The sequence below is a fragment of the Thunnus thynnus genome, chromosome 2 (genome assembly GCF_963924715.1).
Source record: "Thunnus thynnus chromosome 2, fThuThy2.1, whole genome shotgun sequence".
NCBI lineage: Eukaryota > Metazoa > Chordata > Actinopteri > Scombriformes > Scombridae > Thunnus > Thunnus thynnus.
Window position 1 is genome coordinate 32,963,764 of NC_089518.1, and position 27,988 is coordinate 32,991,751.

The following is a 27,988-nucleotide window of genomic DNA, read 5'->3' on the forward strand; positions in this document are numbered from 1 at the left end:
AGGCAGCAGAGCTCACTGACCTCAAGAGACTAGAGGAGGACAGACATTAGTTTATATGTAGGGCTGCACAATTAATCATTTTCAATCATGACTCAGCTCTGATCATTCATATAGAATAATGATTTATTAGTGGTGTTGGTGCATTTCATTTCATTAACAATGTGGCTGCAAACAGTTAAGATGCTGATATAAGATGAATGAAGGAGAATCATTTTGTTCCCAAATCACTGAGGAAAATAATTGTGCAGCAACATCATGATCATGATCTCAATCTGTAATCAGAACGATCAATTTAGTCATAATTGTGCAGCCCTGATCAATAATTATAATGGAAGCTGGTTCTTATTCTACAGTGATAAACTGCTGTTGTCTCTGACTGGATTGTCTGTCAGATTTGACACTAAAGTCGACTTATTGTGCAGCTACATTAGAAGCATCAACCTGCCGTCCATCTGTGTCCTGTTTGTGCTTTACTTTGTGTGACTGCGCCCCCTGCTGGAGCTCATTCACTCTCTGATCTGCCTCTAATCGGTCAGTCGGACTCGAGTGCTGTTCCTCAAAGTGACATGCAGGCTGAGTGAAGAACCGCTCACTCTCAGTGCTGATGGTCAACAAGTGCTCCTCGTATTCTCTCAGCTATGTTCAAAAGGCACTGACAACACAGAGCCCCGTAGAAAAGCATGCAAAATAATCATCATCATCATCCTCATAGTCATCCTTAGTGCCACAGTCATCAATATAATCATCCTGATCATCATAGTCATCTTCATTATATCATCTTGAGACAAAAATAGTTATATGCACTTAAAAAGCTGAGAAAATAGAAAGAGAAAGGTGGAGTATACCAGCATTCAGTAGAAAATGACGAACCAAATAAAAAGGAAAAAACACCAAAAAAACAAGTGTCCTGCTGACTGTCATGCAAAGGAAACGCCAGCTATGCTGCTAGTTAGTGGCAGTTGTGTAATACTGTGTACTCCTTCATGTTAAATATGTGAGTCTTATTATACTGCTTTTCAATGCTAGTAAACACACTAAGAAGAACAGAAGAAAAACACATTTATACTGTACATGCTGCTATTTCCTCTTTTTTTGGAGGGGAGTGGGCAGGACTGTTTTTACGCACCAAAGAGGAGGAAGAAATATTTTGTAATCAATTTCAGACACCTGATCTACTCTTAAAAGTCTGTCACACTGACATCCAATGCGTCCCTTACATTAAAAAAAAAAAAACACTAAACACCTGATACTGAGAGGAGACTGCAGGCAGACTCTGTAGAAAAAACACACTGCTGTGTAAAACAAACATAATATGATCCACAGCAGGATAATTCATAACCAGGATATAATAAGATACTATATGTGCAGTGTATGCCTGTGTATGGATCGGTTCACAGGAGTTTGAGCATCACCAGGGTACATCAATAAGAATTTAAGGGACAACTGATGTTTCCATTTGAGCCATTTATTGCCAACATGCATACATGTAGGCTAGAGCAATAGAAGATGATGAAGCTTGTGACGGTTATGGTTTTTTTTTTATAAATGATGAACAGAAAAACACAAGAATTACAATATACAGTTAAACAATATATAACATCACACATCTAGGTATCTAACAAAACAGTAAATATTAGGGCTGAAATTAATACGTCACAGCAAACTTTACATTTAATAATTACACAGTGAAAGAAGTTTTAAATATTTTAATTTAAGTTATAAGGATTCTAGATGTTGCATCTCCTAAATTAAGAACTACAGAGAATGAGTTATGTGCAATGTGCACTTACATACAACTATAAATCTGTAGGCTCAAAGCAAACAGGCCAGGTGACCATTATATCATTTACCAGTATATACTGGTCAAGCTTTTGCTCACATTCAATCTACATGAATCCAAAAATAACCATTAAATTATAACATATGAAGAAAGTAATAAACTCACTTTAGTCACACACAACCATAGGTGTATGTGAAACACAGGTACAGAGGACTCTCACATGTGGTTAGTGGTGCTGCCGGCCAGAACAAAGGAAATGGGTGAGATATCAGTAGACCATGATTAGGAGTGAGTGAGCTCAGGTGAGAATGGTTGGATTCACACCAAGGAAGTAGGTGAAGGATTGTTGAATGGTGTGGGTCTATTCTACAATGGGAAACAATATTTTCAATATAGAAATGACAGAGACTGTCTGGGATGTTAAAGAGTCAAAGACACTCCTGCACAGACGATCAGAAACCTGGATAATATTCATCAATCATAAAGGGATACTAATTACCAAGTTGTGTTATATCATAGCTTGAACATGACTAAAATCAGGATAATTCATAACAGGCACTAGTCTTCATGTAAATGTACTAACTGACAGAACAGAAGTTGAGTAAAGTTTAATAAAGTTAAATTTAAAATAATAGAATATTATAAAATGATTAAAATTGCCATAAACAGCTCTGCTTAAACTATTTTTTGGTTGATGAAGTTGTTGTGAATGAATGTTCTGTCAGTCAATTATAATTGTTTCAGCACTATTTCACATACACTTTTCTAGTATAGACGCTTTCAGTGTTTGATAGTTAAAACATACAGTAGGCTTTTGGTGGAGTATTCTTTTAACATCTGTAACACAGAAACAGTAACATCTGGTGGAGACACAATCAAATGGCAGTTTTATTTCAATCAGCTCTCTACCTGTGACGCAGGTAAATGAAACTGAAAGCAGGTTTACAGTGTTGAACAGAGCGCAGACGCCATTACATTACAGAGTGAAATCTCTACTGAAGAACACACACTTGGAGGATTGAACAGAGAAAGTTGAAGGGACAGTAATTTGGTGAGTCTGCAACTTAAAGAAAATCTAGAAATGTGAGAAAATGGCTGAGAAAATTGCTCTTGTTGAAAGTTACCTGAGTTGCCACGTGTGTTCAGAGACTTTCAGAGATCCTGTGTCTCTGACCTGCAACCACAGCTTCTGTTCAAGCTGTCTACAAAAATTCTGGGAACAAGCTAAAAACAAAAACTGTCCCATTTGTAAAAGAAAATCCTCAAAGGATTATCCATCCATCAACCTCTCTCTCAAAGACCTGGCTGACTCCTTTGCTAAGAGGCAGAATAATGATTCACCTGAGACGGAGAAAGAAAAGGAGAAAGAGGAAGTGGTGTGTGATAAACATCCAGAAGTCCCTTATTGGTTCTGTGAGGATGAACAGAGAGCTGTGTGTCCTGTCTGTGAGTTTTCTCTCCACCAGAGTCACAAGGTGGTTCCTGTAGAACAAGCAGTCAGTGACCTGAAGGACCAGCTGAAATCTGACTTAAAGTCTCTACAGGACAAGAGGAACAAATACAAACAAGTGGAGAAAACATACAATGAAATGGTTGAACACTCCAAGAAGCAGCTGTTGTCCACAGAGAAGCAGATCAGAGCAGAATTCAACAAGCTCTACCAGTTCCTGAAAGAGGAAGAGGAGTCCAGACTGGCAGCTCCGAGGGAGGAAGAGGAGCAGAAGGGGAAGACTATCAGCAGAGAGATGAAGAGTATTCAGGAGCAGATCTCCTCTCTGTCAGACAGTATCTCTGCTGTTGAAGAAGACCTGCAGAAACACAATGTGTCATTCCTCAGCAGTTATAAACCCACTCAGACCAGAGCCAGAGACCAGTGCTCACTGTCAGATCCACAGCTGGTCTCAGGAGCACTGATAGATGTGGCCAAACACCTGGGCAACTTGTCCTTCAGAGTCTGGGAGAAGATGAAGGAGAAGGTCCACTTCAGTCCTGTCATTCTGGACCCAAACACTGCAGCTTCCAGTCTCTATCTGTCTGATGATCTGACCAGTGTGAGACGTGGAGACACAAAGCAGCAGCTCCCTGATAATCCAGAGAAAAGCACTAAGTATACTGATGTTCTGGGTTCTGAGGGCTTTAGCTCAGGGAAACACAGCTGGGAGGTGGAGGTGGGAGACCATCCTGTCTGGAATGTGGGTTTGGCTAAAGAGTCAGCTGACAGGAAGGGAAAGCGATTTGCTTCACCAGAATATGGAATCTGGTGTTTACTGCATCGCAGTGGAAAATACACTAATGGTCTTGGTAAGACTGTCAGGGTGAAGAAGAGTCTCCAGAGGATCAGAGTCCAGCTGGACTATGACAGGGGGGAGGTGTCCTTCTACGACCCTGAAGACATGACTCACATCTACACTTACAGAGCCACTTTCACTGAGAAACTCTTCCCTTATTTTTACATTGGAAAGGCTGGTGATGCTAAAACTACTGATATCAAAATCTGTCAAACTGAGATTTCTCTGTGATGTTCAGGAAGGTTTGTGAGATGTGATTTATTAGGATTTGAGGAGGATAATTAGATCTACAGATTTATTTTTTTCCAGTTCTTTACAGGTGAAACTTTTGATGTTTAGTCATTCACATCTTTCAAGTAAATCTGTGAGGTAAACTTTCTCAAAACATATTCATGATAGTGCATTCAGACTGTAGTAACATGTTATTGTGCAGAATGGACCAAACAGGGAATGTTGATTTAATATCACCTGTTACTTATTTACCATGTGTGTTATTAATCACAGATAACTTCTGACTGTCAAACTTTTTTATATATTCGTTTAGTTTTATCCATGAGAACAAACTGAATCTCCTTCCTGATCTGTGATACTTTAACTCGAGAAAATTCTGTGGAAATTAATGGTGAACAGTTTTTCATTTCTTCTTCAAGGTTCAGTCCAAATTACAGCAGCCCAAAATTGCAAGAAGGTAAAACAAGTCCATCAAATATTGACCTAAAGATGATGTAGATCACTGCTTTGGCTGCACCTAATAACCATTTCCTTTAATTATTTACTAATGTATTTCATTCAGATATTCACTTATCAAACATTTAGTCAATAAAATAAAATGAACAATGACTTCAAAAATCATCATCCACATTTCATATGAAGGAAGAAAGTCTCATTTCTAGTAATATGTATTACAAATAATTGACAGTAAAGCCCTGACCCTCACGTTGAACTCTGAATTTTAAAGGTTGTTAGTAGTGATCACCTTTATCTTTCTGTTTTAGCATTTATTTCTTAATTCTTTCATTCTTAATTCACTCATTTCTTAATAATTTGCTCCTGTGTGTTTATGTTAATCATCACTTGTGAAACACATCAGCACATGTGAGTCTGTGCTGAATGAATGTCATGATTTACACTGATTAACTGTGTCTTCGATTTATGATTTATTCAAAAAGTTATATGTTTTTTATCTGGTGAACAAATGTCCTAATCAAACAAGAGTGAAATGATTTCCTGGGTTACTTCTGTCAATAAAAATCACAATCAAAGCTGTGCTGCAGTTTTATGTGTCTGTAAACACAGAAAGACATTCACGTTTCTATTTAAATTGTCATTTTATTGATAACACCTTAACACATTTTCTTGAAGTTAGAGAAACACGTGTAGCACGTAAGAGAACAGAGCAATAATCTGAAGAATCAGAGAACTAGAGGATTAATATTATTATACAGAAGAAACCCAAACTGACAAAAAGAGACAAAGGGAAACTAGAAAGAGCCAACTGCAGAGAAATGATTGAAGAAGGTTGGAAACAGAGGGACCAGGGAAAAAAGAGTGAAAGACACCCTACGAGGAGAAGCCAACTCAGTGTTGTCAGTGCAACTTAGTCAGTGGCTGGAGAAAGAAGATAGCAGAGGTTCAGAGTGAACACAGAGGCTCCAGTTTATCTCAGTAAAGCTTCATCTGACTAAACAGCTGACAGGAAGGCAGCAGAGCTCACTGACCTCAAGAGACTAGAGGAGGACAGACATTAGTTTATATGTAGGGCTGCACAATTAATCATTTTCAATCATGACTCAGCTCTGATCATTCATATAGAATAATGATTTATTAGTGGTGTTGGTGCATTTCATTTCATTAAGAATGTGGCTGCAAACAGTTAAGATGCTGATATAAGATGAATGAAGGAGAATCATTTTGTTCCCAAATCACTGAGGAAAATAATTGTGCAGCAACATCATGATCATGATCTCAAACTGTAATCAGAACGATCAATTTAGTCATAATTGTGCAGCCCTGATCAATAATTATAATGGAAGCTTGTTCTTATTCTACAGTGATAAACTGCTGTTGTCTCTGACTGGATCGTCTGTCAGATTTGACACTAAAGTCGACTTATTGTGCAGCTACATTAGAAGCATCAACCTGCCGTCCATCTGTGTCCTGTTTGTGCTTTACTTTGTGTGACTGCGCCCCCTGCTGGAGCTCATTCACTCTCTGAACTGCCTCTAATCTGTCAGTCGGACTCGAGTGCTGTTCCTCAAAGTGACATGCAGGCTGAGTGAAGAACCGCTCACTCTCAGTGCTGATGGTCAACAAGTGCTCCTCGTATTCTCTCAGCTGTGTTCAAAAGGCACTGACAACACAGAGCCCCGTAGAAAAGCATGCGAAATAATCATCATCATCATCCTCATAGTCATCCTTAGTGCCACAGTCATCAATATAATCATCCTGATCATCATAGTCATCTTCATTATATCATCTTGAGACAAAAATAGTTATATGCACTTAAAAAGCTGAGAAAATAGAAAGAGAAAGGTGGAGTATACCAGCATTCAGTAGAAAATGAGAAACCAAATAAAAAGGAAAAAACACCAAAAAAAAAACAAGTGTCATGCTGACTGTCATGCAAAGGAAATGCCAGCTATGCTGCTAGTTAGTGGCAGTTGTGTAATACTGTGTACTCCTTCATGTTAAATATGTGAGTCTTATTATACTGGTTTTCAATGCTAGTAAACACACTAAGAAGAACCAAAGAACAACACATTTGTACTGTACATGCTGCTATTTCTTCTTTTTTTGGAGGGGAGTGGGCAGGACTGTTTTTAGGCTCCAAAGAGGAGGAAGAAATATTTTGTAATCAATTTCAGACACCTGATCTACTCTTAAAAGTCTGTCACACTGACATCCAATGTGTCCCTTACATAAAAAAAAACACTAAACACCTGATACCGAGAGGAGACTGCAGGCAGACTCTGTAGAAAAAACACACTGCTGTGTAAAACAAACATAATATGATCCACAGTAGGATAATTCATAACCAGGATATAATAAGATACTATATGTGCAGTGTATTCCTGTGTATGGATCGGTTCACAAGAGTTTGAGCATCACCAGGGTACATCGATAAGAATTTAAGGGACGACTGATGTTTCCATTTAAGCCATTTATTGCCAACATGCATAAATGTAGGCTAGAGCAATAGAAGATGATGAGGCTTGTGGCGGTTATGTTTTTTTTTTTGTATGAACAGAAAATGATGAACAGGAAAACTCAAAAATTACAATATACAGTTAAACAATATATAACATCACACATTTAAGTATCTAACAAACAGCGAATATTAGGGCTGAAATTAATACGTCACAGCAAACTTTACATTTAACAATTACATAATGAAATAAGTTTTAAATATTCTAATTTAAGTTATAAGGATTCTGGATGTTGCATCTGCTAAATTAAGAACTACAAAGAATGAGTTATGTGCAATGTGCACTTACACACAACTATAAATCTGTTGGATCAAAGCAAACAGGCCAGGTGACCATTATATCATTTACCAGTATATACTGGTCAAGCTTTTGCTCACATTCAATCTACATGAATCCAGAAATAACCATTAAACTATAACATATGAAGAAAGTAATAAACTCACCTTAGTCACACACAGCCATAGGTGTGTATGTGAAACACAGGTACAGAGGACTCTCACATGTGGTTAGTGGTGCTGCCGGCCAGAACAAAGGAAATGGGCGAGATATCAGTAGACCATGATTAGGAGTGAGTGAGCTCAGGTGAGAATGGGCGGATCCACACCAAGGAAGTAGGTGAAGGATTGTTGAATAGTGTGGATCTATTCTGTAATGGGAAACAATATTTTCTTAATGCAGAGGTATTTCACTGTAAAAAACCCCATCTTAATTGCTTTACTAATTTCAACAATTCAAACTTCAGGATCACTACTGATAGTACCTGCACGTCAATATAGAAATGACAGAGACTGTCTGGGATGTTCAGGAGTCAAAACACTCCTGCACAGGTGATCAGAAACCTGGATAATATTCATCAATCATAAATGGATACTAATTACCAAGTTGTGTTATATCATAACTTTAACATGATTAAAATCAGGATAATTCATAACAGGCACTAATCTTCATGTAAATGTACTAACTGACAGAACAGAAGTTGAGTAAAGTTTAATAAAGTTAAATTTAAAATATTAGAATATCATAAAATGATTAAAATTGCCATAAACAGCTCTGCTTAAACTATTTATCGGTTGATGAAGTTGTTGTGAATGAATGTTCTGGTAGTAAATTACAATTGTTTCAGCACTATTTCACATAAACTTTTCAAGTATAGACGCTTTCAGTGTTTGATAGTTAAAACATACAATAGGCTTTTGGTGGAGTATTCCTTTAACATCTGTAACACAGAAACAGCACCATCTGGTGGAGACACAATCAAATGGCAGTTTTATTTCAATCCGCTCTCTACCTGTGACGCAGGTAAATGAAACTGAAAGCAGATTGACACTGTTGAACAGATCGCAGACGCCATTACATTACAGAGTGAAATCTCTACTGAAGAACACACACTCGGAGGACTGAACAGAGAAAGTTGAAGGGACTGTATTTTGGTGAGTCTGCAACTTAAAGAAAATCTAGAAATCAGAGAAAATGGCTGAAAGAGCTCTTTTTGAAGGTTACCTGAGTTGCCACGTGTGTTCAGAGACTTTCAGTGATCCTGTGTCTCTGACCTGCAACCACAGCTTCTGTTCAAGCTGTCTGCAAAAATTCTGGGAACAAGCTAAAAACAAAAACTGTCCCATTTGTAAAAGAAAATCTTCAAAGGATTATCCATCCATCAACCTCTCTCTCAAAGACCTGGCTGACTCCTTTGCTAAGAGGCAGAATAATTCACCTGAGACGGAGAAAGAAAAGGAGAAAGAGGAAGTGGTGTGTCATAAACATCCAGAAGTCCCTTATTGGTTCTGTGAGGATGAACAGAGAGTTGTGTGTCCTGTCTGTGATTTTCTTCTCCATCACGGTCACAAGGTGGTTCCTGTAGAACAAGCAGTCAGTGAACTGAAGGACCAGCTGAAATCTGACTTAAAGTCTCTGCAGGACAAGATGGACAAATACAAACAAGTGGAGAAAACATACAATGAAATGATTCAACACTCTAAGAAGCAGCTGTTGTCCACAGAGAAGCAGATCAGAGCAGAGTTCAACAAGCTCCACCAGTTCCTGAAAGAGGAAGAGGAGTCCAGACTGGCAGCTCTGAGGGAGGAAGAGGAGCAGAAGGGGAAGACTATCAGCAGAGAGATGAAGAGGATTCAGGAGCAGATCTCCTCTCTGTCAGACAGTATCTCTGCTGTTGAAGAAGACCTGCAGAAACACAAGGTGTCATTCCTCAGCAGTTATAAACCCACTCAGACCAGAGCCAGAGACCAGTGCTCACTGTCAGATCCACAGCTGGTCTCGGGAGCGCTGATAGATGTGGCCAAACACCTGGGCAACCTGTCCTTCAGAGTCTGGGAGAAGATGAAGGAGAAGGTCCACTTCAGTACTGTCATTCTGGACCCAAACACTGCAGACCCCCGTCTCTATCTGTCTGATGATCTGACCAGTGTGAGACGTGGAGACACAAACCAGCAGCTCCCTGATAATCCAGAGAGAAACACTAAGTATATCACTGTTCTGGGCTCTGAGGGCTTCAGCTCAGGGAAACACAGCTGGGAGGTGGAGGTGGGAGACTATCCTGTCTGGAATGTGGGTTTGGCTAAAGAGTCAGTTGACAGGAAGGGAGAGATATTTTCCTCACCAGATTATGGAATCTGGTGTTTATGGCATGGTGATGGAAAATACATTGATGTTGTTGGTGAGACTGTCAGAGTGAAGAAGAGTCTCCAGAGGATCAGAGTCCAGCTGGACTATGACACGGGGGAGGTGTCCTTCTACGACCCTGAAGACATGACTCACATCTACACTCACAGAGACACTTTCACTGAGAAACTCTTCCCTTATTTTAACCTTGGAGAGGCTGGTGATGCTAAAACCACTGATATCAAAATCTGTCAAACTGAGATTTCTCTGTGATGTTCAGGAAGGTTTGTGAGATGTGATTTATTTGATTTGAGGAGGATAATTAGATCTACAGATTTATATTGTCACTATCAGTTAGTGATTTATAGGTGAGAGTAATGCATTTAACATTTACTTTTTAATGGCTTAATCATCCAGGGTTTGTTTTTCTTTTAAAGTAAAAAATATTTTTTTCAAAGTGTATTTATAATAATACACTCAGACTTTTTACAAATGTTCTCTTTTTAAAATAAAGGAAAAACTTTTTTTACTATGAAGAATGGACAGAACAGGGAATCTTAACGTAATAATTCACCTGTCTATTTACCATGTGTGTCATTAATCACAGATATCTACTGATTGTCAAACCTTTTCTATATGTTCATTCAGTTTTATCAATGAAAAACTGAAACTTCTTCCTGATTTTTGGTGCTTCAACTCAAGAAAATTCTGCAGAAATTAATTTTAAACAATTTTTCATTTCTTCTTCAAGGTTCAGTCTAAATTACAGCAGCCCACAATTGAAAAAAAATTGAAGGTGTCCATCAAATATTGACACAAAGATCATGTAGATCACAGCTTGGGCTGTACCTGATGACAGTTTTTTTATTATCTATTAATTTGTTAATGCTTTTATTCATTGATCAAACATTTAGTCAATAAAATAAAATGAAAATATACATCAAATATGATCAATCATCAGTCCTAATGATATGTATTCAAAAAGATTGACTGTAAAGCCCTGACCCTCATGTTGAACTCTGGATTTTAAAGGTTGTTAGTAGTGATCACCTTTATCTTTCTTAATTCTTTTATTTCTTAATAATTTGTTCCTGTGTGTTTATGTTCATCATCACTTCACATGTCAGATGTGAAACACATCAGTACATGTGAGTCTGTGCTGAATGAATGTCAGGATTTACACTGATTAACTGTGTCTTTGATTTATGATTTATTCAAAAAGTTGTATGTTTTCTATCTGGTGAATAAATGTCCTGATCAAAACAAGAGTTAAATGATTTCCTGGGTTACTTCTGTCAATAACAATCAAAACCAAAGCTGTGTTGCAGTTTTATGTGTCTGTAAACACAGAAAGACATTCACGTTTCTATTTAAATTGTCATTTTATTGATAACACCTTAACACATTTTCTTGAAGTTAGAGAAACACGTGTAGCACGTAAGAGAACAGAGCAATAATCTGAAGAATCAGAGAACTAGAGGATTAATATTATTATACAGAAGAAACCCAAACTGACAAAAAGAGACAAAGGGAAACTAGAAAGAGCTAACTGCAGAGAAATGATTGAAGAAGGTTGAAAACAGAGGGACGAGGGGAAAAAAGAGTGAAAGACACCCTACGAGGAGAAGCCAACTCAGTGTTGTCAGTGCAACTTAGTCACTGGCTGGAGAAAGAAGATAGCAGAGGTTCAGAGTGAACACAGAGGCTCCAGTTTATCTCAGTAAAGCTTCATCTGACTAAACAGCTGACAGGAAGGCAGCAGAGCTCACTGACCTCAAGAGACTAGAGGAGGACAGACATTAGTTTATATGTAGGGCTGCACAATTAATCATTTTCAATCATGACTCAGCTCTGATCATTCATATAGAATAATGATTTATTAGTGGTGTTGGTGCATTTCATTTCATTAAGAATGTGGCTGCAAACAGTTAAGATGCTGATATAAGATGAATGAAGGAGAATCATTTTGTTCCCAAATCACTGAGGAAAATAATTGTGCAGCAGCATCATGATCATGATCTCAAACTGTAATCAGGACGATCAATTTAGTCATAATTGTGCAGCCCTGATCAATAATTATAATGGAAGCTGGTTCTTATTCTACAGTGATAAACTGCTGTTGTCTCTGACTGGATTGTCTGTTAGATTTGACACTAAAGTCGCCTTATTGTGCAGCTACATTAGAAGCATCAACCTGCCGTCCATCTGTGTCCTGTTTGTGCTTTACTTTGTGTGACTGCGCCCCCTGCTGGAGCTCATTCACTCTCTGAACTGCCCTAATCTGTCAGTCGGACTCGAGTGCTGTTCCTCAAAGTGACATGCAGGCTGAGTGAAGAACCGCTCACTCTCAGTGCTGATGGTCAACAAGTGCTCCTCGTATTCTCTCAGCTATGTTCAAAAGGCACTGACAACACAGAGCCCCGTAGAAAAGCATGCGGAATAATCATCATCATCATCCTCATAGTCATCCTTAGTGCCACAGTCATCAATATAATCATTCTGATCATCATAGTCATCTTCATTATGTCATCTTGAGACAAAAATAGTTATATGCACTTAAAAAGCTGAGAAAATAGAAAGAGGAAGGTGGAGTATACCAGCATTCAGTAGAAAATGAGAAACCAAATAAAAAGGAAAAAACACCAAAAAAAAAAAACAAGTGTCCTGCTGACTGTCATGCAAAGGAAACACCAGCTATGCTGCTAGTTAGTGGCAGTTGTGTAATACTGTGTACTCCTTCATGTTAAATATGTGAGTCTTATTATACTGGTTTTCAAAGCTAGTAAACACACTAAGAAGAACCGAAGAACAACACATTTATACTGTACATGCTGCTATTTCTTCTTTTTTTGGAGGGGAGTGGGCAGGACTGTTTTTAGGCTCCAAAGAGGAGGAAGAAATATTTTGTAATCAATTTCAGACACCTGATCTACTCTTAAAAGTCTGTCACACTGATATCCAATGTGCCCCTTACATTAAAAAAACACTAAACACCTGATACTGAGAGGAGACTGCAGGCAGACTCTGTAGAAAAAACACACTGCTGTGTAAAACAAACATAATATGATCCACAGCAGGATAATTCATAACCAGGATATAATAAGATACTGTATGTGCAGTGTATGCCTGTGTACGGAGCGGTTCACAGGAGTTTGAGCATCACCAGGGTACATCGATAAGAATTTAAGGGACAACTGATGTTTCTGTTTAAGCCATTTATTGCCAACATGCATACATGTAGGCTAGAGCAATAGAAGATGAAGAAGCTTGTGACGGTTATGTTTTTTTTTTTTATAAATGATGAACAGAAAAAGACAAGAATTACAATATACAGTTAAACTATATATATATAACATCACACATTTAAGTATCTAACAAAACAGCGAATATTAGGGCTGAAATTAATACGCCACAGCAAACTTTGCATTTAACAATTACACAGTGAAAGAAGTTTTAAATATTCTAATTTAAGTTATAAGGATTCTGGATGTTGCATCTCCTAAATTAAGAACTACAGAGAATGAGTTATGTGCAATGTGCACTTACAACTATAAATCTGTAGGCTCAAGGCAACCAGGCCAGGTGACCATTATATCATTTACCAGTATATACTGGTCAAGTTTTTACTCACATTCAATCTACATGAATCCAAAAATAACCATTAAACTATAACATATGAAGAAAGTAATAAACTCACTTTAGTCACACACACAGCCATAGGTGTGTATGTGAAACACAGGTACAGAGGACTCTCACATGTGGTTAGTGGTGCTGCCGGCCAGAACAAAGGAAATGGGCGAGATATCAGTAGACCATGATTAGGAGTGAGTGAGCTCAGGTGAGTATGGTTGGATCCACACCATGGAAGTAGGTGAAGGATTGTTGAATGGTGTGGGTCTATTCTGCAATGGGAAATAATATTTTCTTAATGCAGAGGTATTTCACTGTAAAAAAAAAAACATCTTAATTGCTTTACTAATTTTAACAATTCAAACTTCAGGATCACTACTAATAGTACCTGCACTTCAATATAGAAATGACAGAGACTGTCTGGGATGTTCAGGAGTCAAAGACACTCCTGCACAGATGATCAGAAACCTGGATAATATTCATCAATCATAAAGGGATACTAATTACCAAGTTGTGTTATATCATAACTTTAACATGATTAAAATCAGGATTATTCATAACAGGCTCTAGTCTTCATGTAAATGTACTAACTGACAGAACAGAAGTTGGGTGAAATTTAATTAAGCTACAATTTAAAATAATAGAATATTATAAAATGATTAAACTTTTCATAAACAGCTCTGCTTAAACTATTTATCGGTTGATGAAGTTGTTGTGAATGAATGTTCTGTCAGTCAATTATAATTGTTTCAGCACTATTTCACATCCACTTTTCAAGAATAGATGCTTTCATTGTTAAAATATACAGGCAGTTTTTGGTGGAGTATTCCTTTAACATCCATAACACAGAAACAGCAACATCTGATGGAGACACAATCAAATGGAAGTTTCATTTCCATCAGCTCTCCACCCATAACAAGTAAATGAAACTGAAAGATTGACATTGTTGAACAGAGCGCAGACGTCGTTACGTTACAGCGCGAAATCTCTACTGAAGAACACACACTCGGAGGATTGAACAGAGGAAGTTGAAGGGACTGTAACTTGGTGAGTCTGCAACTTAAAGAAAATCTAAAAATCTGGGAAAATGGCTGAGAAAGCTGCTCTTTTGGAAAGTTTCCTGAGTTGCCATGTGTGTTCAGAGACTTTCAGAGATCCTGTGTCTCTGACCTGCAACCACAGCTTCTGTTCAAGCTGTCTGCAAAAATTCTGGGAACAAGCTAAAAACAAAAACTGTCCCATTTGTAAAAGAAAATCCTCAAAGGATTATCCATCCATCAACCTTTCTCTCAAAGACCTGGCTGACTCCTTTGCTAAGAGGCAGAATAATGATTCATGTGAGACGGAGAAAGAAAAGGAGAAAGAGGAAGTGATATGTGATAAACATCCAGAAGTCCCTTATTGGTTCTGTGAGGATGAACAGAGAGCTGTGTGTCCTGTCTGTGAGTTTTCTCTCCACCAGAGTCACAAGGTGGTTCCTGTAGAACAAGCAGTCACTGACCTGAAGGACCAGCTGAACTCTGACTTAAAGTCTCTGCAGGACAAGAGGAACAAATACGAAGATGTGGAGAAAACATACAATGAAATGATTGAACACTCCAAGAACCAGCTGTTGTCCACAGAGAAGCAGATCAGAGCAGAGTTCAACAAGCTCCACCAGTTCCTGAAAGAGGAAGAGGAGTCCAGACTGGCAGCTCTGAGGGAGGAAGAGGAGCAGAAGGGGAAGACTATCAGCAGAGAGATGAAGAGGATTCAGGAGCAGATCTCCTCTCTGTCAGACAGTATCTCTGCTGTTGAAGAAGACCTGCAGAAACACAACGTATCATTCCTCAGCAGTTATAAACCCACTCAGACCAGAGCCAGAGACCAGTGCTCACTGTCAGATCCACAGCTGGTCTCAGGAGCGCTGATAGATGTGGCCAAACACCTGGGCAACCTGTCCTTCAGAGTCTGGGAGAAGATGAAGGAGAAGGTCCACTTCAGTCCTGTCATTCTGGACCCAAACACTGCAGACCCCCGTCTCTATCAGTCTGATGATCTGACCAGTGTGAGATGTGGAGACACAAACCAGCAGCTCCCTGATAATCCAGAGAGATGCACTGAGTATTCCCATGTTCTGGGCTCTGAGGGCTTCAGCTCAGGGAAACACAGCTGGGAGGTGGAGGTGGGAGACCATCCTGACTGGATTGTGGGTTTGGCTAAAGAGTCAGTTGACAGGAAGGGGAAAATATTTGTCTCACCAGAATATGGATTCTGGTGTTTGCTGCAACGCAGTGGAGAATACACTGACGGTCTTGGCCAGACTGTCAGTGTGAAGAAGAGTCTCCAGAGGATCAGAGTTCAGCTGGACTATGACAGGGGGGAGGTGTCCTTCTACGACCCTGAAGACATGACTCACATCTGCACTTACAGAGACACTTTCACTGAGAAACTCTTCCCTTATTTTGGTATTGAAGAGGCTGGTGATGCTAAAACCACTGATATCAAAATCTGTCAAACTGAGATTTCTCTGTGATGTTCAGGAAGGTTTGTGAGATGTGATTTATTAGGATTTGAGGGAATAATTAGATCTACAGATTTATTTTTGTCAATTGTAGTTAGTTCTTTATAGGTGAAAGTCAAGAATTCAACATTTACTTTTGATATTGTAATTATCCAAGTTTTTAAAGAAAATCAATTAAACTTTCTCATAATGCATTTAGACTTTTTATGTTTTCTTTTTAAAATAAAAAACATGTTGATTGTGCAGAATGGGCCAAACAGCGAATGCTGATGTAATAATTCACCTCTTCTTTATTTACCATGTGTATCTACTGATTGTTAAACCTTTTCTATATGTTCATTCAGTTTTATCCATAAGAAAAAACTGAATCTCTTCCTGATTTTTGATACTTTAACACAAGAAAATTTTGCTAAAATGAGGAATTGATGGCAAAATGTAGTAAACATCAAGAAGAGCCTGAAATGTTCTGTGAGGATGAACAGAGAGTTGTGTGTCCTGCCTGTGACGTTTCTCTCCACCAGAGTTACAAGGTGGTTCCTGTAGAACAAGCAGTCAGTGACCTGAAGGACCAGCTGAAATCTGACTTAAAGTCTCTGCAGGACAAGAGGAACAAATACAAACAAGTGGAGAAAACATACAATGAAGTGATTCAACACTCCAAGAAGCAGCTGTTGTCCACAGAGAAGCAGATCAGAGCAGAGTTCAACAAGCTCCCCCAGTTCCTGAAAGAGGAAGAGGAGTCCAGACTGGCAGCTCTGAGGGAGGAAGAGGAGCAGAAGGGGAAGACTATCAGCAGAGAGATGAACAGGATTCAGGAGCAGATCTCCTCTCTGTCAGACAGTATCTCTGCTGTCGAAGAAGACCTGCAGAAACACAAGGTGTCATTCCTCAGCAGTTATAAACCCACTCAGACCAGAGCCAGAGCCCAGTGCTCACTGTCAGATCCACAGCTGGTCTCAGGAGTGCTGATAGATGTGGCCAAACACCTGGGCAACCTGTCCTTCAGAGTCTGGGAGAAGATGAAGGAGAAGGTCCACTTCAGTCCTGTCATTCTGGACCCAAACACTGCAAACCCCTGTCTCTATCTGTCTGATGATCTGACCAGTGTGAGACGTGGAGACACAGAGCAGCAGCTCCCTGATAATCCAGAGAGACACACTGAGTATACCGATGTTCTGGGCTCTGAGGGCTTCAGCTCAGGGAAACACAGCTGGGAGGTGGAGGTGGGAGACCATCCTGCCTGGAATGTGGGTTTGGCTAAAGAGTCAGCTGACAAAGGAGAGGCAAGTGTTTCACCAGAATATGGAATCTGGTGTTTATCGCATCGCAGTGGAAAATACACTGATGGAGCTGGTGAGACTGTCAGAGTGAAGAAGAGTCTCCAGAGGATCAGAGTCCAGCTGGACTATGACAGGGGGGAGGTGTCCCTCTACGACCCTGAAGACAAGACTCACATCTGCACTCACAGAGACACTTTCACTGAGAAACTCTTCCCTTATTTTAACCTTGGAAAGGCTGGTGATGCTAAAACCACTGATATCAAAATCTGCCAAACTGAGATTTCTCTGTGATGTTCAGGAAGGTTTGTGAGATGTGATTTATTAGGATTTGAGGGAATAATTAGATCTACAGATTTATTTTTGTCAATATCAGTTAGTTCTTTATAGGTGAAACTCAGTAATTTGACATTTACTTTTTATGTGTTTATTATCAAATTTTTTAAAGTAATTCAGTGAAGAAAAAATGTACTTTCTCAACATGTGTTAATAATAATACATTCAGAGTTTTTACAAATGTTTTTTTAGATAGAAAACATTATTTACTGTGCAGAATGGAGCAAACAGGGAATGTTGATGTAATAATTCACCTGATCTTTATTTACCATGTGTATCATGAATCATAATGATAACGTCTTATTGTCAAACCTTTTCTATATGTTCATTCAATTTTATCCACGAGAGCAAACTGAACCTTCTTCCTGATTTGTGATACTTTAAATTGAGAAAATTCTGCAGAAATTAATGTTCAGTTTTTTGTTTCTCTCTCCAAGGTTCAGTCTAAATTACAGCAGCCCGAAATAAAAAAAATGAAAGTGTCCATCAAGTATTCACACAAAGATCATGTAGATCACAGCTTGGACTGCACCTGATGACATTTTTTTTATTATCTATTAATTTGTTAATGCTTTTATTCAATGATCAAACATTTAGTCAATAAAATAAGATGAAAATATACAAATATGATCAATCATCAGTCCTAATGATATGTATTCAAAAAGATTGACTGTAAAGCCCTGTCCCTCATGTTGAACTGTGGATTTTAAAGGTTGTTAGTCGTGATCACCTTTATCTTTCTCTTTCAGCATTTATCTCTTAATTTTTGAATATCTATTAAGTTGGAGCTGCTGTTTGTTCCTTTGTGTTTATGTTAATCATCATTTGTGAAACACATCAGTACATGTGAGTCTGTGCTGAATGAACGTCAGGATTTACGCTGATTAACTGTGTCTTCGATTTATGATTTATTCAAAAGTTGTATGTTTTCTATCTGGTGAACAAATGTCCTGATCAAAACAAGAGTTAAAAGATTTCCTGGGTTACTTCTGTCAATAAATATAAAAAAATCAAAGCTGTGTTGCAGTTTTATGTGTCTGTAAACACAGAAAGACATTCACGTCTTTATTTAAATTGTCATTTTATTGATAACACCTTAACACATTTTCTTGAAGTTAGAGAAACACGTGTAGCACGTAAGAGAACAGAGCAATAATCTGAAGAATCAGAGAACTAGAGGATCAATATTATTATACAGAAGAAACCCAAACTGACAAAAAGAGACAAAGGGAAACTAGAAAGAGCCAACTGCAGAGAAATGATTGAAGAAGGTTGGAAACAGAGGGACCAGGGAAAAAAGAGTGAAAGACACCCTACGAGGAGAAGCCAACTCAGTGTTGTCAGTGCAACTTAGTCACTGGCTGGAGAAAGAAGATAGCAGAGGTTCAGAGTGAACACAGAGGCTCCAGTTTATCTCAGTAAAGCTTCATCTGACTAAACGGCTGACAGGAAGGCAGCAGAGCTCACTGACCTCAAGAGACTAGGGGAGGACAGACATTAGTTTATATGTAGGGCTGCACAATTAATCATTTTCAATCATGACTCAGCTCTGATCATTCATATACCGGTAGTTGAATAGTTTGGGTCTATTCTACGATGGAAAAACATATTTTCAAGATAGAAATGACAGAGACTGTCTGGGATGTTCAGGAGTCAAAGACACTCCTGCACAGATGATCAGAAACCTGGATAATATTCATCAATAATAAAGGGATACTAATTACCAAGTTGTGTTATATCATAACTTTAACATGATTAAAATCAGGATTATTCATAACAGGCACTAGTCTTCATGTAAATGTACTAACTGACAGAACAGAAGTTGAATGAAGTTTAATAAAGTTACAATTTAAAATAATAAAATATTATAAAAGGATTAAACTTTTCATAAATGGCTCCGCTTAAACTATTTCTCAGTTGATGAAGTTGTTGTGAATGAATGTTCTGTCAGTCAACTATAAGTGTTTCAGCACTATTTCACATCCACTTTTCAAGAATAGATGCTTTCATTGTTAAAATATACAGTCAGTTTTTGGTGGAGTATTCCTTTAACATCCATAACACAGAAACAGCACCATCTGATGGAGACACAATCAAATGGCAGTTTCATTTCCATCAGCTCTCCACCCATAACAAGTAAATGAAACTGAAAGATTTACATTGTTGAACAGAGCGCAGACGTCATTACATTACAGAGTGAAATCTCTACTGAAGAACACACACTCGGAGGATTGAACAGAGGAAGTTGAAGGGACTGTAACTTGGTGAGTCTGCAACTTTAAGAAAATCAAAAAATCTGGGAAAATGGCTGAGAAAATTGCTCTTGTTGAAAGTTTCCTGAGTTGCCATGTGTGTTCAGAGACTTTCAGAGATCCTGTGTCTCTGACCTGCAACCACAGCTTCTGTTCAAGTTGTCTGCAAAAATTCTGGGAACAAGCTAAAAACAAAAACTGTCCCATTTGCAAAAGAAAATCTTCAAAGGATTATCCATCCATCAACCTTTCTCTCAAAGACCTGGCTGACTCCTTTGCTAAGAGGCAGAATAATGATTCACCTGAGACGGAGAAAGAAAAGGAGAAAGAGGAAGTGGTGTGTGATAAACATCCAGAAGTCCCTTATTGGTTCTGTGAGGATGAACAGAGAGCTGTGTGTCCTGTCTGTGAGTTTTCTCTCCACCACGGTCACAAGGTGGTTCCTGTAGAACAAGCAGTCACTGACCTGAAGGACCAGCTGAAATCTGACTTAAAGTCTCTACAGGACAAGAGGAACAAATACGAAGATGTGGAGAAAACATACAATGAAATGATTGAACACTCCAAGAAGCAGCTGTTGTCCACAGAGAAGCAGATCAGAGCAGAGTTCAACAAGCTCCACCAGTTCCTGAAAGAGGAAGAGGAGTCCAGACTGGCAGCTCTGAGGGAGGAAGAGGAGCAGAAGGGGAAGACTATCAGCAGAGAGATGAAGAGGATTCAGGAGCAGATCTCCTCTCTGTCAGACAGTATCTCTGCTGTTGAAGAAGACCTGCAGAAACACAACGTGTCATTCCTCAGCAGTTATAAACCCACTCAGACCAGAGCCAGAGACCAGTGCTCACTGTCAGATCCACAGCTGGTCTCAGGAGCACTGATAGATGTGGCCAAACACCTGGGCAACCTGTCCTTCACAGTCTGGGAGAAGATGAAGGAGAAGGTCCACTTCAGTCCTGTCATTCTGGACCCAAACACTGCAAACCCCTGTCTCTATCTGTCTGATGATCTGACCAGTGTGAGACGTGGAGACACAAACCAGCAGCTCCCTGATAATCCAGAGAGATGGACTACGTATCCCGATGTTCTGGGCTCTGAGGGCTTCAGCTCAGGGAAACACAGCTGGGAGGTGGAGGTGGGAGACCATCCTGTCTGGATTGTGGGTTTGGTTAAAGAGTCAGCTGACAAAGGAGAGAAATATGCTTCACCAGAATATGGAATCTGGTGTTTAAAGCATTGTGATGGAAAATACACTAATGGAGCTGGTGAGACTGTCAGTGTGAAGAAGAGTCTCCAGAGGATCAGAGTCCAGCTGGACTATGACAGGGGGGAGGTGTCCTTCTACGACCCTGAAGACATGACTCACATCTGCACTCACAGAGACACTTTCACTGAGAAACTCTTCCCTTATTTTGGTATTGGACCAGCTGGTGATGCTAAAACCACTGATATCAAAATCTGTCAAACTGAGATTTCTCTGTGATGTTCAGGAAGGTTTGTGAGATGTGATTTATTAGGATTTGATGGAATAATTAGATCTACAGATTTATTTTGTCACTATCAGTTAGTTCTTTACAGGTGAGAGTAATGCATTTAACATTTACTTTTTAATGGTTTAATCATCCAGGGTTTATTTTTCTTTTAAAGTAAAAAATATTTTCTTCAAAGTGTATTTATAATAATACATTCAGACGTTTTACAAATGTTCTCTTTTTAAAATAAAGGAAAAACTTGTTTTACTGTGAAGAATGGACAGAACAGGGAATCTTGACGTAATAATTCACCTGTTTATTTACCATGTGTGTCATTAATCACAGATATCTACTGATTGTCAAAACCTTTCTATATGTTCCTTCAGTTTTATCCATGAAAACAAACTGAACCTTCTTCCTGATTTTTGGTGCTTCAACACAAGAAAATTCTTCAGAAATTAATTTAAACAGTTTTTCATTTCTTCTTCAAGGTTCAGTCTAAATTACAGCAGCCCAAAATTGAAAAAAAAAAGGTTTCCATCAAATATTGACCTAAAGATCATGTAGATCACAGCTTGGGCTGCACCTGATGACAGTTTTTTTTAAATCTATTAATTTGTTAATGCTTTTATTCATTGATCAAACATTTAGTCAATAAAATAAAATGAAAATATACATCAAATATGATCAATCATCAGTCCTAATGATATGTATTCAAAAAGATTGACAGTAAAGCCCTGACCCTCATGTTGAACTCTGGATTTTAAAGGTTGTTAGTAGTGATCACCTTTATCTTTCTTAATTCTTTTATTTATTTCTTAATAATTTGTTCCTGTGTGTTTATGTTAATCATCACTTCACACGTCAGATGTGAAACACATCAGCACATGTGAGTCTGTGCTGAATGAATGTCAGGATTTACACTGATTAACTGTGTCTTCGATCTATGATTTATTCAAAAAGTTGTATGTTTTCTATCAGGTGAACAAATGTCCTGATCAAAACAAGAGTTAAATGATTTCCTGGGTTACTTCTGTCAATAAAAATCAAAATCAAAGCTGTGTTGCAGTTTTATGTGTCTGTAAACACAGAAAGACATTCACGTTTCTATTTAAATTGTCATTTTATTGATAACACCTTAACACATTTTCTTGAAGTTAGAGAAACACGTGTAGCACGTAAGAGAACAGAGCAATAATCTGAAGAATCAGAGAACTAGAGGATTAATATTATTATACAGAAGAAACCCAAACTGACAAAAAGAGACAAAGGGAAACTAGAAAGAGCCAACTGCAGAGAAATGATTGAAGAAGGTTGGAAACAGAGGGACGAGGGGAAAAAAGAGTGAAAGACACCCTACGAGGAGAAGCCAACTCAGTGTTGTCAGTGCAACTTAGTCACTGGCTGGAGAAAGAAGATAGCAGAGGTTCAGAGTGAATACAGAGGCTCCAGTTTATCTCAGTAAAGCTTCATCTGACTAAACAGCTGACAGGAAGGCAGCAAAGCTCACTGACCTCAAGAGACTAGAGGAGGACAGACATTAGTTTATATGTAGGGCTGCACAATTAATCATTTTCAATCATGACTCAGCTCTGATCATTCATATAGAATAATGATTTATTAGTGGTGTTGGTGCATTTCATTTCATTAAGAATGTGGCTGCAAACAGTTAAGATGCTGATATAAGATGAATGAAGGAGAATCATTTTGTTCCCAAATCACTGAGGAAAATAATTGTGCAGCAACATCATGATTATGATCTCAAACTGTAATCAGAACGATCAATTTAGTCATAATTGTGCAGCCCTGATCAATAATTATAATGGAAGCTTGTTCTTATTCTACAGTGATAAACTGCTGTTGTCTCTGACTGGATCGTCTGTTAGATTTGACACTAAAGTCGCCTTATTGTGCAGCTACATTAGAAGCATCAACCTGCCGTCCATCTGTGTCCTGTTTGTGCTTTACTTTGTGTGACTGCGCCCCCTGCTGGAGCTCATTCACTCTCTGAACTGCCCTAATCTGTCAGTCGGACTCGAGTGCTGTTCCTCAAAGTGACATGCAGGCTGAGTGAAGAACCGCTCACTCTCAGTGCTGATGGTCAACAAGTGCTCCTCGTATTCTCTCAGCTATGTTCAAAAGGCACTGACAACACAGAGCCCCGTAGAAAAGCATGCGAAATAATCATCATCATCATCCTCATAGTCATCCTTAGTGCCACAGTCATCAATATAATCATCCTGATCATCATAGTCATCTTCATTATATCATCTTGAGACAAAAATAGTTATATGCACTTAAAAAGCTGAGAAAATAGAAAGAGAAAGGTGGAGAATACCAGCATTCAGTAGAAAATGAGAAACCAAATAAAAAGGAAAAAACATCAAAAAAAAAAAAACAAGTGTCCTGCTGACTGTCATGCAAAGGAAACGCCAGCTATGCTGCTAGTTAGTGGCAGTTGTGTAATACTGTGTACTCCTTCATTTTAAATATGTGAGTCTTATTATACTGGTTTTCAAAGCTAGTAAACACACTAAGAAGAACAGAAGGACAAAACATTTATACTGTACATGCTGCTATTTCTTCTTTTTTTGGAGAGGAGTGGGCAGGACTGTTTTTAGGCACCAAAGAGGAGGAAAAAATATTTTGTAATCAATTTCAGACACCTGATCTACTCTTAAAAGTCTGTCACACTGACATCCAATGTGTCCCTTACATTAAAAAAAAACACTAAACACCTGATACTGAGAGGAGACTGCAGGCAGACTCTGTAGGAAAAACACACTGCTGTGTAAAACAAACATAATATGATCCACAGCAGGATAATTCATAACCAGGATATAATAAGATACTGTATGTGCAGTGTATGCCTGTGTATGGATCGGTTCACAGGAGTTTGAGCATCACCAGGGTACATCGATAAGAATTTAAGGGACGACTGATGTTTCCATTTAAGCCATTTACTGCCATCATGCATACATGTAGGCTAGAGCAATAGAAGATGAAGAAGCTTGTGACGGTTATGTTTTTTTTTTGTGTGAACAGAAAATGATGAACAGGAAAGCTCAAGAATTACAATATACAGTTAAACAATATATAACATCACACATTTAGGTATCTAACAAACAGTGAATATTAGGGCTGAAATTAATACGTCACAGCAAACTTTACATTTAACAATTACACAATGAAAGAAGTTTTAAATATTCTAATTTAAGTTATAAGGATTCTAGATGTTGCATCTCCTAAATTAAGAACTACAGAGAATGAGTTACGTGCAATGTGCACTTATACACAACTATAAATCTGTAGGCTCAAGGCAAACAGGCCAGGTGACCATTATATCATTTACCAGTATATACTGGTCAAGCTTTTACTCACATTCAATCTACATGAATCCAAAAATAATCATTAAATTATAACATATGAAGAAAGTAATAAACTCACTTTAGTCACACACAGCCATAGGTGTGTATGTGAAACACAGGTACAGAGGACTCTCACATGTGGTTAGTGGTGCTGCCGGCCAGAACAAAGGAAATGGGCGAGATATCAGTAGACCATGATTAGGAGTGAGTGAGCTCAGGTGAGAATGGGCGGATCCACACCAAGGAAGTAGGCGGAGTATTGTTGAATGGTGTCGGTCTATTCTACAATGGGAAACAATATTTTCTTAATGCAGAGGTATTTCACTGTAAAAAAAAACAACATCTTAATTGCTTTACTAATTTTAACAATTCAAACTTCAGGATCACTACTAATAGTACCTGCACTTCAAGATAGAAATGAAAGAGACTGTCTGGGATGTTCAGGAGTCAAAGACACTCCTGCACAGATTGTCAGAAACCTGGATAATATTCATCAATATTAAAGGGACACTAATTACCAAATTGTGTTATATCATAACTTTAACATGATTAAAATCAGGATTATTCATAACAGGCACTAATCTTCATGTAAATGTACTAACTGACAGAACAGAAGTTGAATAAAGTTTAATAAAGTTACAATTAAAATAATAGAATATTATAAAGTGATTGAAATTGCCATAAACAGCTCTGCTTAAACTATTTATTGTTTGATGAAGTTGGTGTGAATGAATGTTCTGGTAGTAAATTACAATTGTTTCAGCACTATTTCACATAAACTTTTCAAGTAAAGACACTTTCAGTGTTTGATAGTTAAAACATACAGTCGGTTTTTAGTGGAGTATTCCTTTAACATCTGTAACACAGAAACAGCAACATCTGGTGGAGACACAATCAAATGGCAGTTTTATTTCAATCAGCTCTCTACCTGTGACGCAGGTAAATGAAACTGAAAGCAGATTGACATTGTTGAACAGATCGCAGACGCCATTACATTACAGAGTTCAATCTCTACTGAAGAACACACACTCGGAGGATTGAACAGAGAAAGTTGAAGGGACTGTAATTTGGTGAGTCTGCAACTTAAAGAAAATCTAGAAATCTGGCAAAATGGCTGAGAAAATTGCTCTTGTTGAAAGTTTCCTGAGTTGCCATGTGTGTTCAGAGACTTTCAGAGATCCTGTGTCTCTGACCTGCAACCACAGCTTCTGTTCAAGCTGTCTGCAAAAATTCTGGGAACAAGCTAAAAACAAAAACTGTCCCATTTGTAAAAGAAAATCCTCAAAGGATTATCCATCCATCAACCTTTCTCTCAAAGACCTGGCTGACTCCTTTGCTAAGAGGCAGAATAATGATTCATCTGAGACGGAGAAAGAAAAGGAGAAAGAGGAAGTGGTGTGTGATAAACATCCAGAAGTCCCTTATTGGTTCTGTGAGGATGAACAGAGAGTTGTGTGTCCTGTCTGTGAGTTTTCTCTCCACCAGAGTCACAAGGTGGTTCCTGTAGAACAAGCAGTCAGTGACCTGAAGGACCAGCTGAAATCTGACTTAAAGTCTCTACAGGACAAGAGGAACAAATACAAACAAGTGGAGGAAACATACAATGAAGTGATTCAACACTCCAAGAAGCAGCTGTTGTCCACAGAGAAGCAGATCAGAGCAGAGTTCAACAAGCTCCACCAGTTCCTGAAAGAGGAAGAGGAGTCCAGACTGGCAGCTCTGAGGGAGGAAGAGGAGCAGAAGGGGAAGACTATCAGCAGAGAGATGAAGAGGATTCAGGAGCAGATCTCCTCTCTGTCAGACAGTATCTCTGCTATTGAAGAAGACCTGCAGAAACACAACGTGTCATTCCTCAGCAGTTATAAACCCACTCAGACCAGAGCCAGAGACCAGTGCTCACTGTCAGATCCACAGCTGGTCTCAGGAGCGCTGATAGATGTGGCCAAACACCTGGGCAACCTGTCCTTCATAGTCTGGGAGAAGATGAAGGAGAAGGTCCACTTCAGTCCTGTCATTCTGGACCCAAACACTGCAAACCCCCGTCTCTATCTGTCTGATGATCTGACCAGTGTGAGACGTGAAGACACAAAGCAGCAGCTCCCTGATAATCCAGAGAGATACACTTATTATGCCACTATTCTGGGCTCTGAGGGCTTCAGCTCAAGGAAACACAGCTGGGAGGTGGAGGTGGGAGACCATCCTGTCTGGAATGTAGGTTTGGTTAAAGAGTCAGCTGACAAAGGAGAGAAATGTGTTTCACCAGAATATGGAATCTGGTGTTTAACGCATCGCAGTGGAAAATACACTGACGGAGCTGGTAAGACTGTCAGAGTGAAGAAGAGTCTCCAGAGGATCAGAGTCGAGCTGGACTATGACAGGGGGGAGGTGTCCTTCTACGACCCTGAAGACATGACTCACATCTACACTCACAGAGACACTTTCACTGAGAAACTCTTCCCATTTTTTAACCTTGGACCAGCTGGTGATGCTAAAACCACTGATATCAAAATCTGTCAAACCGGGATTTCTCTGTGATGTTCAGGAAGGTTTGTGAGATGTGATTTATTAGGATTTGAGGAGGATAATTAGATCTACAGATTTATTTACTGTGCAGAATGGACCGAACAGGGAATGTTGATGTAATAATTCACCTGATCTTTATTTACCATGTGTATCATGATTCATAATGATAACATCTGACTGTCAAACCTTTTCTATATGTTCATTCAGTTTTATCCATAAGAAGAAACTGAACCTCCTTCCTAACTTGCGATACTTTAACTCAAGAAAGTTCTGCAGAACTCAATGTTTGACAGTTTTTTTGTTTCTCTCTCCAAGGTTCAGTCCAAATAACAGCAGCTCGAAATTAAAAAAAACAATTGAAGATGGCCATCAAATATTGACCTGAAGATCAAGTAGCTCACTGCTTGGGCTGCACATAAGGACTATTTTGAATGATCTATTAATCTGTTTATGTTTTATACATCGATTAAACATTTAATAAATTAAATGAAAAAAAAGATAACGTCAAAGATTATCAATCTTCATCCAAATTCCAACATGTAGGAATAACGTCTCATTTCTAACAACATGCATTAACAAAGATTGATTGTAAAGCCCTGACCCTCATGTTGAACTATGGATTTTAAAGGTTGTTAGTAGTGATCACCTTTATCTTTCTGTTTCAGCATTTATTTCTTAATTTTTGAACATTTATAAAGTTGGAGCCGCTGTTTGTTCCTGTGTGTTTATGTTATGCTGAT

General features: G+C 38.6%; 6 protein-coding genes across 6 annotated transcripts; all 6 read left to right on the forward strand.

Moving 5' to 3' along the window:
* The first annotated feature begins 2,623 nt into the window (after positions 1-2,623).
* LOC137168213 (nuclear factor 7, brain-like) lies at positions 2,624-5,598 on the forward strand. The gene has a single exon (XM_067570727.1). The coding sequence runs from the start codon at positions 2,872-2,874 to the stop codon at positions 4,297-4,299; it is 1,428 nt and encodes a 475-aa protein (XP_067426828.1). The 5' UTR covers positions 2,624-2,871; the 3' UTR covers positions 4,300-5,598.
* Positions 5,599-8,333: 2,735 nt separating this feature from the next.
* On the forward strand, positions 8,334-11,437 carry LOC137168214 (nuclear factor 7, brain-like). Its single transcript, XM_067570743.1, has one exon. The coding sequence runs from the start codon at positions 8,745-8,747 to the stop codon at positions 10,164-10,166; it is 1,422 nt and encodes a 473-aa protein (XP_067426844.1). The 5' UTR covers positions 8,334-8,744; the 3' UTR covers positions 10,167-11,437.
* A 3,039-nt stretch (positions 11,438-14,476) lies between these two features.
* On the forward strand, positions 14,477-16,421 carry LOC137172514 (zinc-binding protein A33-like). Its single transcript, XM_067577000.1, has one exon. The coding sequence runs from the start codon at positions 14,611-14,613 to the stop codon at positions 16,036-16,038; it is 1,428 nt and encodes a 475-aa protein (XP_067433101.1). The 5' UTR covers positions 14,477-14,610; the 3' UTR covers positions 16,039-16,421.
* A 66-nt stretch (positions 16,422-16,487) lies between these two features.
* LOC137171760 (zinc-binding protein A33-like) lies at positions 16,488-17,597 on the forward strand. The gene has a single exon (XM_067575869.1). It carries the CDS (start codon positions 16,488-16,490, stop codon positions 17,595-17,597), a length of 1,110 nt encoding a protein of 369 aa, XP_067431970.1.
* Positions 17,598-19,648: 2,051 nt separating this feature from the next.
* LOC137168221 (nuclear factor 7, brain-like) lies at positions 19,649-22,642 on the forward strand. Its single transcript, XM_067570752.1, has one exon. It carries the CDS (start codon positions 19,944-19,946, stop codon positions 21,366-21,368), a length of 1,425 nt encoding a protein of 474 aa, XP_067426853.1. The 5' UTR covers positions 19,649-19,943; the 3' UTR covers positions 21,369-22,642.
* Positions 22,643-25,603: 2,961 nt separating this feature from the next.
* LOC137168233 (zinc-binding protein A33-like) lies at positions 25,604-27,329 on the forward strand. Its single transcript, XM_067570761.1, has one exon. It carries the CDS (start codon positions 25,836-25,838, stop codon positions 27,258-27,260), a length of 1,425 nt encoding a protein of 474 aa, XP_067426862.1. The 5' UTR covers positions 25,604-25,835; the 3' UTR covers positions 27,261-27,329.
* The last annotated feature ends 659 nt before the right edge of the window (positions 27,330-27,988 follow it).